Source organism: Giraffa tippelskirchi, chromosome 2 (assembly GCF_054371585.1).
Source record: "Giraffa tippelskirchi isolate mGirTip1 chromosome 2, T2T-mGirTip1v1.2.pri, whole genome shotgun sequence".
NCBI classification, from domain to species: Eukaryota; Metazoa; Chordata; class Mammalia; order Artiodactyla; family Giraffidae; genus Giraffa; species Giraffa tippelskirchi.
In genome coordinates, this window is record NC_137276.1 from 114,041,054 (window position 1) to 114,055,200 (window position 14,147).

Below are 14,147 nucleotides of genomic sequence, written 5' to 3' on the forward strand. Positions count from 1 at the left end.
AGGGCGCCCTGGCCCGGCCCCCGCGGCGGCAGGCTGAGCTCTGACCCCTGACCTTGCAGGTGGAGGTCTCGGAGCTGGAAGCCGGCTTGCCGGACCCCGGGCTGCGCCGGGGGTGGCGCGCGGGTGCTGTCTGCTCCTAGGTGAGCCAGCTTTGCGGGGGGGAAGGGGACTACGGTGGCCGACCTCGGTCTGGGTCCCAGCCCTGCTTGAGGGTGGAAGTCAGAAGAGGAGTTCGGGCCATGTCCTTACACTCAGGGAAGCTTCTTGTAGTGGATGAGCTTGGTGACCACATCGGCCTTCTCTGGAAACCACGTAACTATCTGTAATCTCTACGAGAATTCGTTTCTTCTTCTGGGGTATAGACTGATACCTTGAAAGTGAACTTTTTAAAGTATACCCAAAAAAGAAATAACATATATGAAAATGCCTGACAAATAGGATATGTTCTGTTAATACTAGTTACCGGCTATTACAATTACTTTTTGGTAGAGTACTTTGTAGGTTCCTTGTGGGCGTAAATTTTTTGTATTAAATGTGAAGCATGCTAACTTTTGATTTTTATGAATTATAAATATTTCCTGCCTTAAGAATCCGTATTAAACTGGAAAACCAAAAAGTGGGCTTACCTTGAGCATTTTTTTGTTTTTGGACATCAACAGTAAATCAGATTAGTGTATTGGAGGGTGATTTTGATGCTTCTGCCTCTAAATGTGTGAAGTTTATACTTGGTTCTGTCACCGGGAAATTAGGTAAAGGCCTCCTTTAACTATGCAGTCAACCAGTTTTTTCGTTTTACTTTTGCAAACAGACATCCTTCATAATACCTATGAAGGACATCTGTGGAGAAAGGATTTTTGTTTGTTTGTTTTATGATTCAGCTGGAAGGAAGCCCCAAGGGTGCTGTTAAACAGCATTGCCCAGGACAGTGCTAGAAGCCCTTCCAACCTCTCTGTGACAGGCAGCTTCTCAGATAGTAACTATTCTGATCATGCCTCCAACAAGCGTTTGGAAAGTTTTCACTGTTCTGTTCCCCAAGAGAACCCTTGGAGCAGCAAGACACTGTAAAGGGTAAGAGCTCAGGCCAAGCAGCTAGGTGACCCAAGCTCCCCTCCTGGCACTGTGAACCCTATGGCACCTGTCTGACTTCTTTGAGCCTCAACTTTCTCATCTGAATAATGTTCCCTACCCTATGGGTCAGTAAGTGCTAGGTATTAGTGTATTAGTGGTGTAGGAAACAAATAGTTTGGTGATTCCCAGGATAGAAGTTTGTTCCTGGGTTTGGTGGGCAGAGGGAATCAGTCTTGAGGAAGAGATGGCCAGGCTGGGTTGTGAAGCATGAGTGAGACTTAGGTAAACCAGGTAGGAGTGCCAGTTGGGGGAGAGGGAAAGGGGAGGGGTTCCTTCAGTTAAAGAAGGAGCCTTTGACCAAAGCCCCTAAGGCTAGACAGGTGGTACCCACCTGTTTTGTAAACAAAGACAGATCAGAGTAACCTTGAGATGACAAGGTGGAAATTGGATTTTTTTTTTTTATCTTCTCCACTGGTGGAGGAAAGAGAAAGTTTTTAAGCTGAGCACAGATGGCATCAGATTAGCTTTATGGGAAGATTATACCTGTAGTAGGTGGAGAAGGCAATGGCAACCCACTCCAGTACTCTTGCCTGGAAAATCCCATGGACGGAGGAGCCTGATAGGCTGCAGTCCATGGGGTCACTAAGAGTCGGACACGACTGAGTGACTTCACATACCTGTAGTAATGTGGAATTGAAAATAGGGAAGGCCCAGCCACTTGTCCTGGTAGCTTTGTGTCTGCCTTTGACTCTGAAAGGAAAAGGACTGCTTACCAGAGGCAGGCATTTTAATCCAAATCTGGAAGCTTAGAGAGCACTTTGAGAAGGCATGAAGAAACCTGGAGGCCATTCCAGGCAACTTTTTCTCTTGAAAAGATCTTCAGGGATATATTGTATATGCCTAACTACAAGGCATCCAGAATCACTGCTGATGGTGACTGCAGCCATGAAATTAAAAGACGCTTACTCCTTGGAAGGAGTCTTGCAACCTAGATAGCATATTTAAAAGCAGAGACATTACTTTGCCAACAAAAGCCCGTCTAGTCAAGGCTATGGTTTTTCCAGTGGTCATGTATGGATGTGAGAGTTGGATGGTGAAGAAAGCTGAGCGCCGAAGAATTGATGCTTTTGAACTGTGGTGTTGGAGAAGACTCTTGAGAGTCCCTTGGACTGCAAGGAGATCCAATCAATCCATCCTAAAAGAGATCAATCCTGGGTGTTCATTGGAAGGTCTGATGTTGAAGCTGAAACTCCAATACTTTGGGCACCTCATGCGAAGGGTTGACTCATTGGAAAAGACCCTAATGCTGGGTAGGATTGGGGGCGGGAGGAGAAGGGGACGACAGAGGATGAGATGGTTTGATGGCATCACTGACTCGATGGACATGGGTTTGGGTGGACTCCTGGAGTTGGTGATGGACAGGGAGGCCTGGCATGCTGCAATTCATGGGGTCGCAAAGAGTTGGACACGACTGAGCGACTGAACTGAACTGAACTACAAGGCAGGATTTCCCTGCCACCTCCCCCCTGAAGTTCAGTTCAGTTCAGTTAAGTCGCTCAGTTGTGTCTGACTCTTTGCAACCCCATGAACCACAGCACGCCAGGCCTCCTTGTCCATCACCAACTCCCGGAGTCCACCCAAACCCATGTCCATCGAGTCAGTGATGCCATCCGACCATCTCATCCTCTGTCGTCCCCTTCTCCTCCTTCCCTCAATCTTTCCCAGCATCAGGGTCTTTTCAGATGAGTCAGTTCTTCACATCAGGTGGCCAAAGTATTGGAGTTTCAGCTTCAGCATCAGTCCTTCCAATGAATACTCAGGACTGATTTCCCTTAGGATGGACTGGTTGGATCTCCTTGCAGTCCAACGGACTCTCAAGAGTCTTCTCCAACACCACAGTTCAAAAGCATCAATTCTTCAGCTCTCAGCTTTCTTTGACACAGCTGAAGCGACTTAGCATGCATGCATGCGTTGGAGAAGGAAATGGCAACCCACTCCAGTATTTTTGCCTGGAAAATCCCAGGGACGGAGGAACCTGGTGGGCTGCCGTCTGGGGTTGCACAGAGTCGGACATGACTGAAGCGACTTAGCAGCAGCTGCAGCAGCTTTCTTTAGAGTCGAACTCTCACATCCATACATAACCACTGGAAAAACCATAGCCTTGACTAGATGGACCTTTGATGACAAAGTATCCCTGAAAGTATCCCTCTTAAAAGAAAGTGTTACAACATGCCTAAGTGTCTCCTGTTACAAACACTAATTACGCTTTCCAACAACAAGATGCCGTTTGGGAAATGTACTGGACTGAAACAATCTCAGTCAATGCTAGTTTGGGATTATTTATACAATTAGTATAATATCATAAGTGATAAGTAAAAAAAAGTATGCCCACCTGAATGGGTATTGATGGCTTTGTTGAGATTTCCAGTGATGTGCGGGTTCAAGAGGTGCTCTGTCATAGGTGATTTGATAGATACGAAGGTGATGTGTTCTAGAAAATGGAATTGATGATTCAGAGTGGCTAAAGTGACCACAGAGGCATAGATGTTGAAGATGTAAGTGGATGCTTGCGGGCATGCTGAGTCGCTTCAGTGGTGTCTGCCTCTTTGCTGGCCAGTGGCTTCTGACCCTATGGACTGTAGCCCACCAGGCTCCTCTGTCAGTGGTATTCTCCAGGCAAGAACACTGGAGTGGATTGCCATGCCCTCCTCCAAGGGATCTTCCTGACCCAGGAATGGAACCTTTTTTTAAGTTAACCAAATATTTTTCTTTATTAATTTTTTATTGCAAGGGTAAAGTTGTCTTAGGTTTGAGCTTGCTTTTATTTGAATAAAGTACAAGAAAGTAACTGCTGCTCTGTTTGCTGAAACAAATTCTCTTTTCCCTTCTCATTTTTTTTTAAACTTGAAGATGGTTTAAAGAATGTTGTATATTGGCAAGCTTTAGAAAATGCTGTAGAAAATTCCCATTCATAAATCTTTGTTTAGCAATCAGATAAGTTATCTTTCTGGTAAGATGTATTTAAATGTATCTGTATTTTAGTAACTTTACAGGGTTTGATAATAAGGAAAAGGTAGTACCATTTTTACAAGCAAAATACTAAATGGACATTTGGCAATTCAGTAATCAGAAGTATTTTGCAAAACTTTGTGAATTGACATTTTTAAGTTATGATACTGTTGCTTTATTTTCACAAAATAATACCATGCTCTGGGACTGTGTTGTTCATGTGTGCATTGGCCACGTGTGGTTGCTTTAATTAAAACTAAAACTTCAATTCTTCAGTTACATTAGTCACATTTTAATTGCTAAATAGCCCTTTGTGGCTGGTGGCTACCACACTGAACAGTGCAGATGTACATTTCCATCATTGCAGGAAGTCCTATGGGCAGTACTGTTGTTTTAGTTGTTAAGTCATGTCCCAGTCTTCTGTGACCCCATGGACTATAGCCCTCCAGGCTTCTCTGTCCATGGGATTTCCCAGGCAGGAATACTGGAGTGGTTGTCATTTCTTTCTCCAAGGGATCTTCCCGACCCAGGAATTGAACCCGCATCTCCTGCACTGGCAGACGGGAAGCCCATGGGCAGTAAGTACTACTCTAGAGTAAAAAAGTGATCTTTCCATTGAGACACTCACGAGGGTTTAATGTCACTAAAGCATCTCCAAAACTTCATTTGAATCCTGTTTCAGAGAGAATGATAAACATAGGAAACCATATCCCCCTTATTCTGAGAGCACAATGTCCTATTTCTTCTGTCTGCAGACGTTGTAAATGGAATACATGTGGAAAGTTTTCTTTATAAAATCAGACATGGTAGATATAGGTAGCCATTCTATAGCTTGTGCCATACTCTTCCACGTTAACAAGGTTTTGTATAGAAATAAGTTTTCTAAGCCCTAAAACAGTGTTGAAGTAGGAATTAAATATTTGTGGCTCTCTTGGTTCATAAAAATCCGGAGAAATCACGTGCCCAAAGTAAACCGTTGAGAATTCCAAGCAGGAGCTAGACAAAGCTCACTTTATTTTTAATGTGAATTTCCAAGATAACAGCCCTGTTCTAGGGAACTGTTCATCTGGGGCAACTAAGAAACAGGGATGGCAGGAGAGGGCTTTAGCATGGGGTAGCATAATCAGATTTGTCTTTTTCTCTGAGCACCTTCAAAAGGGTGTTTGAGGTAGGCCTAGAGGTGGGAGGATATTGGCATAGTCCAGGTGAGAATGATTTGTGCTGTCAAAAAGCAGCAGTGAGGATGTAGTAGCACAGTGGCTCCAAGACAGAATCCTATCTGGAATAGAAGGAGATGATGGCCTTTTAGAAGTGAGGTTGGGGGAGACAAGAGAAGAGGACCACCACTTTTTGCTTGTTTAGTTGGTTTTGTTTGTGGTTTTTGTTGTTGTTGTCTCTGTTGGTGGTTGGTGGCACCATTAAGCTGCCTAGGAAAACTAGAAGGAGGAAGTATGGAAGGAAGAGAATTTGACCACATTGCATTTTGGCAGCATCCAGGTAGAGAAATCTTTCGGTCTTGAGCTCAGAAAGGTGATCTGACTAGAGACAGCATAGAGTCTTGTGTCACTGGTGCTATGATGCAGGGAATGTGAAGGGTGGACGAGGGGAACCAGAAGACACGCTTGCAGGGGAGGTGGCGTGTTCAGCAGCCTGGAAGCCATGTAAGATAGTAGGGGAAAATGACTTAGATTTGACAAGAGTTGAGGAATCTCAAGTCTTAGTAAACAGCTTGCTGATGTTGGCTGGCTGGTTAAGGAGACTACTGCAGGTTTGGAGTGGATGGGGTAGGAAGCTACAGGAAAAGAAATTAATTGCCAAGAAAAGACTTCTGGGACTTTATGGAGGTCTCAGCTGATGTTAGAGAAGATCCATTTCTAGTGTCATCTGGCTGCCAGACTGTATGATTTCTGCTCCACCCTATTCCCTCCCAGATTCTACATTTCTTCCTGAGCCCCCAGCTGTGAGCCTTATTCTTGTGGCATTTATTTCTTAGGACACCATGGGAAAGAGCACAGCTTTTAGTTCAAGCGTATTCTGCAAGTTTTAAAATTATATCATGTATGACTGAAACCAAGAATAGTCTGGTTCATTTATTTTTAAGCTATGATTTATATTTCCACAAAACATTTAATCATGATGATTAATTGCAAAAACTTGGGTTTTTAGATGCTACTTAGAATGATCTTTCAATGGATATGCAAGCATGTAGAATGCTGCAGTGAAAGAGAAGAGAACTGATACGTGAGTCCCTAGTAGGCACTTTACATCTCACTTTAAAAGTATAAAATGATTTTTATCAGTTTTTAAGCATAATTACAACTGGAAAACATACACTTAAAAAACACAGAAACATCTAGCTGCTGTCCATATACTCAGTTAGGGAATTGATTTAAGGATAGTGGTGGTGAGTTTGCCTGGATTTGTTTTGAACTCATTTATCCTCAAAGCTGTCACCTTGTATCTGAGGGGTGAGGGGAGACACACTATTCACATAGTGCTCTATTGGCATCTCATGGAATTGGGTAGTCCTTAGCCCATGAAGTGCTGGGCTGGGGCTATCTCTTTAAGCACCCCTCCAACCACACACATTTGAACATAAGTGGTTGGGGTTAGTCTGCAGGGGAGAGTGTTAAGAGAGCAGCTGTGTTTCTTCCTTCCTGGTGGTACTTTGAGGCAGGAAGGTGATCCTGTCCTGATCTTCTGTAGCAACTTTGTTGAAGTAGATACATATTAGGTCAGAATCCTCATTTTAGAAAGGTATGTATGTATGTATTTTTAAATTTAAAGTTAAAATACTTTATGTCAATTGAAAATTAAGCGAAAACCTGAAATTTTTTGACAAAGATGTAATTAGATTGAAAATCAATTTAAATTTAAAAGATTTTATAAATATGGGAAAAGATAAAGAGGTAAGAGAATTGCAGTGTTAATCTCATGCCTGAGTCTCTCAAAAAGACAGGTCCATTTTAAAGAGGGTTTGTTTTGTTTTTTCTTTTCTTCATGTGTCCATTTATGGGTATTGGTACTGTGGAGATCAGGCTTCTCAGGTGGCTCAATGGTAAAGAATTCACCTGCCAAGCAAGAGACGTGGGTTCAATCCCTGGGTAGGGAAGATCCTTTGGAGAAGGAAATGGCAACCCTCTCCAGTATTCTTGCCTGGGAAATCCCACAGACAGAGGAGCCTGGTGGGCTACAGTCCATGGAGTCGCAAAAGAGTCAGAAACGATTTAGCTACTGAAAAACAACATGGCATCTAGGGAAATCAGTCAAGGGAGAGGGACTGATTGCTCTGCAGAACTCTTTTCATTTATTATTTATTTCATTTAAAATATATGTGCCCTGGAATCTAGTCCAGGGAAGTTGGTTGGCTCATGTCGCTGATATTTCAGTTGAGCGCAGCTGTAAAAGAGACTTAATGCCTGCGTTCCTCCCCTTGAGATCCATGGCCTTGCAGATGATTCACTGCCTACCCTCAGGAAAGGTCCTCATAAGTGGTGGTTTGGAGCCAGAAACTACTGTTTGGGGCAGCTAATTTGGGCAAATTCGTTAGAATCTATATTTACAAACAAGTTTCTAGTAATCCCCAATACGGTCAGTTGTGTTTTTTTTTTAACTATTGTTCTAGCTGCTTTCTCTTTGCTGTCTCTTTTCTCCTTCTCTTTAAACATACATATACACTGTCCCACCTTGGGTTCACTTGTCATTTCCGGGTCTGTTCTGTCAGTTTTCCCACGTCTTTCCTGTGTACATTTTTTTCCTGTCAGACAGGTAACCTCTTAAATCCTATCTTATTTGAAACACTAAGGGACATACATTGATACAAGTTTGCATTCCTACGGCAATAAGAGATGGTTAGTAGGAAATGTGGAAAAGTTTTAGTTTCAGCTAAAATACGAGGAATTGGGTTGCTTTGGAAGAGTTTGGAGATTAAGAATTCTTGAAGTTAGATATATGTTTCATTGTATCACTGACTCAACCATATCAGACCCACTGCCTCTCCTTTTTAACAAATATTTGATACTGTCTCTGCGATCCAGAAATGAAATGCATAGATAATATAATCATTCTATACACTTGGTTTAAAATAACATTTATGATGTTGTAACGTTTTATATTTGTATATAAATATATGTATTTTTGTATATGCATATCTCCAGCCTTTACTGTTTGTTCTGTTGTATGACTTTTATGCAATTGAAAAGTCCATCTTCAGATTATCTTTTAAAAAAATCTTCAGATTATGTTTTGAAAGAGTTAACATGAGTCAGTTTGCAAGGATTATTTGTCAGTGATTTTGGAACAGCTTGTTTGGTGCAGTATCTGGATAAAATAGTTATTTGGTTATTCACTGAAAGAAATTTCAATGGATAAAAATTATATATGGATAAATTTTTTTAATATTTAAAGAATAACAGATTTTTCAAATGCAAAGAATTTTAAATCTTAAAACAAATGGAGGAAATCACAAAAGAGAAGTCCAGTGCCTATAACTGAAACTGAAAACTTAAACATATCCAAATAAATCATCAAAAACACATCTTCCACATGCAGACAAAAAAATTAGAAGCCCTTGATTTAGAGAAAGTTACCCTGATGGGGACAATCACATGTGTACGGATAATGTTTGCATTCCAAAATGGACACCATTTTTTGATTCTGAAGAAGAAAATATTTTTTACATCACCGGAGTGAACCTATAAAATTCATCCAGCTGTCATTGTTCATCTGGACTGCAGTATTCTTTACTCCAGGCAGAGGAGTGTTTGAGGCCGATAGCAACATCAGGGGTTCCTGATATTCTGTGTGTGTGTGTGTGTGTGTGTGTGTGTGTGTATGTACATACACATATATTTGGCTGGGCCAGGTCTTAGTTATGGCATGTGGGATCGTTCCCTGAAGTGAAAGTGTTAGTCACTTAGTCGTGTCCAACTCTTTGCGACCCCATGAACTGTAACCCACCAGGCTCCTCTGTCCATGAGATTCTCCAGGCAAGATTACTGGAGTGGGTTGCCATTCCCTTCTCTAGGGAATCTTCCCAACCCTGGGATCAAACCCGGGTCTCCTGCATTGCAGGCAGATTCTTTACCATCTGAGCCACCAGGGAAGCCCCTAGTTCCCTGACCAGGGGTTAAACCTGGGCCCCCTGCATTGGGAGCGCATAGTCTTAACCACTGGACCACTAGGGAAGTCCAAGGAGTTTCTGTCATTCTTGATCATAAATTTAGCAGTCAAGGAAAATAGTCCTTTTGAAGGGGAACTTTCAAACTAGCTTGAATTACCACCTTAAATTAGTTTGACTATTACCCCTGCATTTCCTCCCATATAAGAATTCATGAGAGGATGTCCCTGGTGGTCCACTGGTGGTCCTTGGTGGTCCATTGAGAGTCCACATACCAATGCAGGGAATGTGGGTTCAATCCCTAGTCCAAGAAGTATCCACGTGTCATGGGGCACCTAAGCCCAAGAGCCACAACTACTGAAGCCCATGCGCCCTAGAGCTGGTGCTCTGCAACAAGAGAGGTCACCACAGTGGGAACCTGTGCAGCTCAAAGAGCGAGTAACCCCTGCTTGTCACAACTGAGAAAGCTCACACAAGACAGCAGAGACCCAGCACAGGCAAGAATAAAATTAAAAGAACTCATGAGGAATTTTCTAATACGTATACATATCCTCTTATTATTTTGATGCTTATCTGTAGCTGGTGTTACAGATCAAGAGTGAAAGAGGTAAACAACATGACTGAAATGTAAACATACTGATCTAAATGGAGTTTGGGGGGGAAATCTGTGGGGCTTCTATTTTTTTTTAACTATTTTGTATTGGGGTATAGCCGATTAACAATGTTGTGATAGTTTCAGGGGAACAGCAAAGGGACTCAAGCGAACAGACGTGTGTATACATGTAACCATTCTCCCTGTGGGGCTTTATTATTAGGTTGGTACAAAAATGATTACAGTTTTGGACCGTGAATTTTAAATCATTATAACTAGATTCAGACACATCTTTATTAATCAAAATAGGAGCTGTTACAATCAGCACATGTTTGCCAACGAGAAATAAGTTTATTCCTGTAGCATAAAAATGCATGCTTTGGGATTTGACAAACTCTTGGAAAGCATTTTCTGCCTTCTGCTGGTTGTGGAAACATTTTCCCTGCAAAAAGTTGTCAAGATGCTTGAAGAAGTGGTAGTCGGTTGACAAGAGGTCAGGTGAATGTGGTGGATGAGGCAAAACTTCGTAGCCCAATTCAGTCAACTTTTGAAGCATTGGTTGTGTGATATGTAGTCAGGCGTTGCTGTAGAGAAGAATTGGGCCCTTTCTGTTGACCAATGTTGGCTGCAGGCATTGCATTTTTCAGTGTATCTCTTTGATTTCCTGAGCATACTTCCCAGGTATAACAGTTTCACTGGGATTCAGAAAGCTGTAGTGGATCAGGCAGGCAGCAGACCACTAAACGATAACTGTGACCTTTTTTTGGTGCAGGTTTGGCTTTTGGAAGTGCTTTGGAGCTGCTTCTCAGTTCAGTCACTGAACTGGTCATCATTGGTTGTTACATAAAATCCACTTTTTGTGGCACATCAAAATCTGATTGAGAAATGGTATATTGTTGTTGTGTATAATAAGAGAAGACAATACTTCAAAATGATGATTTTTTTTTTGGTCAGTTCCTGAGGCACCCACTTATCAAGTTTTTTACCTTTCCAATTTGCTTCAAATGCCAAATGACTGTAGAATGGTCAACATTGAGTTCTTCAGCAGCTTCCTGTGTAGTCCTAAGAGGATCAGCTTCGATGACTGCTCTCAGTTGGTCGTTGTCCACTTCTGATGGCCAGCCACTACTCTCTTCATCTTCAAGGCTCCTGTCTCCTTTGCAAAACTTCTTGAACCACTACATTAGCTAATTGATCATTAGCAGTTCCTAGGCCAAATGCATTGTTGATGGCGCGAGTTGTCTCCACTGCTTTATGACCCATTTTGAACTCAAGTAAGAAAATCATTCAGATTTGCATTTTGTTGAACCTCATTTCCATAGTCTAAAATAAATATAAAATAAACAGCAAGTAATAAATCATTACCAAAAAAAGTAAGATGAGAAATGTCGTTAAAATGTTATATAACATAACCACATTTATTTAAAAATGTATTCCAGTATCAAACAGCAAATTTAACAACACAAAAGCTACAATTACATTTGTACCAACCTAATATCTAGGCTATTCTCATTTTCCATGATTGAAGTTGGCCAGGTGGTCATTGGGACAGTAGATAAGGTGGGGGAGGGTGAGGTTGGTCATGAAGGCTCTCAAGTCAGCCAGGTGGCCCCTACCCGTGCATGACATCCAGCTGTCCATGTGGCTCCCCTGCAGGTCATGAAACGGGTCCGCACCGAGCAGATCCAGATGGCCGTGTCCTGCTACCTCAAACGCCGGCAGTATGGGGATGCGGACGGCCCACTGAAGCAAGGCCTGCGGCTGTCACAGAGCACCGAGGAGATGGCTGTCAGCCTCGCAGGTACCTTGCCCCTCTCCCAGAGGCAGCAGCTGGCCCAAGTGCCTCTTTGAAAACCCGTTGTCACACGCCCTCCCTTGGAACCCCAGGGCCTTTGAGCTGTGCCTGATGCTGTGTGCGACTCTCTTCTTCCCTCTTGCGTGGGCCCCTCCCATCTCACCCTGGCCTCAGTCATGGAAGGCCAGGATCTCCAGGTGGGTGAGTCCTTTGGGAAGTGGTTGGAAGTGTTGGCATCATACGCATATTCCTGAAACTTACAATGTGTTTTTGCTTTTGTTTGAAATTGTTTTGAAATTGGATTTGGATTTTTTAGAAAAAATTTTGAGAAATTTTTCCTGCAATACTTTTAGATTGGTTATAAGCATCTTTAAAGGGCCAAGGGTGAAGCTTGAGATTACAGTGCCTTCTCTAGCTCAGCCCTGGCTCCTCATAAGAAGCCTAGCAGGCATCTGTCTCCTTGTCTTCCATGTCAGACTCACTCACTGTCCCTCACCTATGGACTCAACTGGGTTCCCCTGACAAGGACGGGGCCAGGTGATGGACTTGGAATAGATTCATGAATGCCTTACTGTTTCTAGTAAGATGGCCAGTGTACAGGACATGAGTAATTCCTTCTAAGCTTGGCATCACAATCTTTGGTAAGCTCCTGCTGCCTTGTGTTCATTGGAACCTGTGCTGTTGCTGATAGACAGTAGTATTAAATTTGTGTTCTCAGTTGTCTTGATTTAGATATGATGGCATATCAGGAGAGGGCCTTGTTATTTCTAGAAAACTGCTAGGAAAAGTGAGAAGCGTGAAATGTGATTATCATAAAATTTTATCCTGAATAATTTAATTGAGTAATCTGAATAATTATGTCTGCATTTAGCAGACAGTCTTGGAAGGCCTGCCGGTGGCCAGGTGCTGAGAAGTTCTAGAGAGAGCTGAGACTTGATCCTGGCTTCTGAGGTGCTTCACATTACAGTCGGGAAATGAGGCAGGTAAATCAGCACTCATGGGAGAGTGACATAGTGAGTCCTGTGAGGGGGATGCTCAGCCTCCGTGCAAACAAAGAACATACTCTTTACAGGTAGATCAGCAGGTCAAGAGGGCTTCCCAGAAGGTCTAGTGGTTTCCAGCATATAGTCAGGGGTCAGTAAATCATAGAAAGAATGAGCCAAGTTTCCAGAGAACCATTAGGAGCTTATCAGGGGGGAGAGTTGAAGGGGAGCATCCAAGTTATCAAATGTGGATTTTTGGAAGATAACTCTGGTGTCTGTGTTAACCAAGGAAGGGCCAGATGAGAACCAGGGGAGCTACTCAGAAGGCTACGGTGTGATCCAGTCTGAAGTGAGGACAGCCTGAGCTGAAAGGCAGTCATCAGAAGAGTGAGGGCAGGACGCAGTGAGGCCTCGTGACTGAGGACTCGAGACTGGCTTCCTTGTGGAGGGCAGCAGGAGAAGGAGGCTCTTCCTGCCTCTGCAGCCTTCCATCAAGTCTCTTGAGTTTAGGAGGGGACACTGATTCTTCTCACCCATCTCCCCATCTCTCTGTGTTGTATGTCATGGCTCTACAGCCCTGCTGCATTAATTACATCCATGCTTAATTACATGTGTGTTAGTGTTTCATCCAGATTGCTGCTAAAGATGGCTCCTCAGTCCCCAGCCACCTTTTTCCAGTCCTGAGGTTCCCACCCCCAGCAAAAAGGGTAGGAGAACTTTGCCTTTCTTTTTAGAAAGCATGAACTCACAGAATGGTGATGAAGTGTATGTTTACATCCTGAGTATTGAGATTCCAGCCTTCTTCCTCCTCCCATTGCTGAGAACTTTGGCAGCCGAGCACCTACTGACCAGAAAAGTGATTAACTACCGCTCGTCCCTGGTGAATCTGCCCTGCCCAACAGAAGAGACCTAAAGACATCACCAGGAAGATGCCATCCGGGTCCTCTTGCATGATAAGCCCACACCCAGAATTCTTAATAGCTCTGTGATGGTGACTTTCAGAAAACTAGGGACTGTTGGTTCAGACCTTGAAAGAAACTGATCTACTTCACATGAAAAATGGAAGTGAAAAGAAATGATGAGAAGCATCTTGGAGAAAGCAAACAGCAGAAAGAAGAAAAACCTCAGAAATACCATCACGGGTAGTCTTGAAACAATGCTATTTTCAGAGAAAAAAGAACATTCAGTATTTGTGTTGTTGTTGTTCAGTTGCTCAGTCATGTCCAACTCATTGTGACCTCACGAACTGCAGCACGCCAGGCTTCTCTGTCCATCACCAACTCCCGGAGCTTGCTCAAACTCATGTCTGTCATCCCCTTCTGCCTTCAGTCTTTCCCAGCATCAGGGTTCTTTTTTAATGAGTCAGCTTTTCGCATCGGGTGGCCAAAGTATTGGAGCTTCAAGTTTCAGCATCAGTCCTTCCAGTGAATATTCAGTTTGATTTCCTTTAGGATTGACTGTTTGATCTCCTTGCAGTCCAAGGGACTCTCAAGAGTCTTCTCCAACACCACAGTTCAAAACCACATATTTATGTATGTACATGTATTTACAAGACAAATCTAATGAAAAATCATTAGAAGA

General features: G+C 43.0%; 1 protein-coding gene across 6 annotated transcripts in view; it reads left to right on the plus strand.

The window, feature by feature from the left end:
* TAF5L (TATA-box binding protein associated factor 5 like) overlaps positions 1-14,147 on the plus strand; it is a 35,158-nt gene that overhangs the window by 1,190 nt on the left and 19,821 nt on the right. For 3 of the 6 annotated variants that reach the window (XM_081570300.1, XM_081570299.1, XM_081570298.1), the window contains exon 2: positions 11,445-11,589. In XM_081570300.1, coding sequence (XP_081426426.1) covers positions 11,448-11,589 — 142 coding nt within the window. In that variant the 5' untranslated portion in view covers positions 11,445-11,447. Of the gene's footprint in view, positions 1-59; positions 141-9,943; positions 10,012-11,444; positions 11,590-11,695; positions 11,781-12,454; positions 12,567-14,147 lie in introns of those variants that run through there. The other 3 variants (XM_081570301.1, XM_081570302.1, XM_081570303.1) reach the window with 3 other exon arrangements.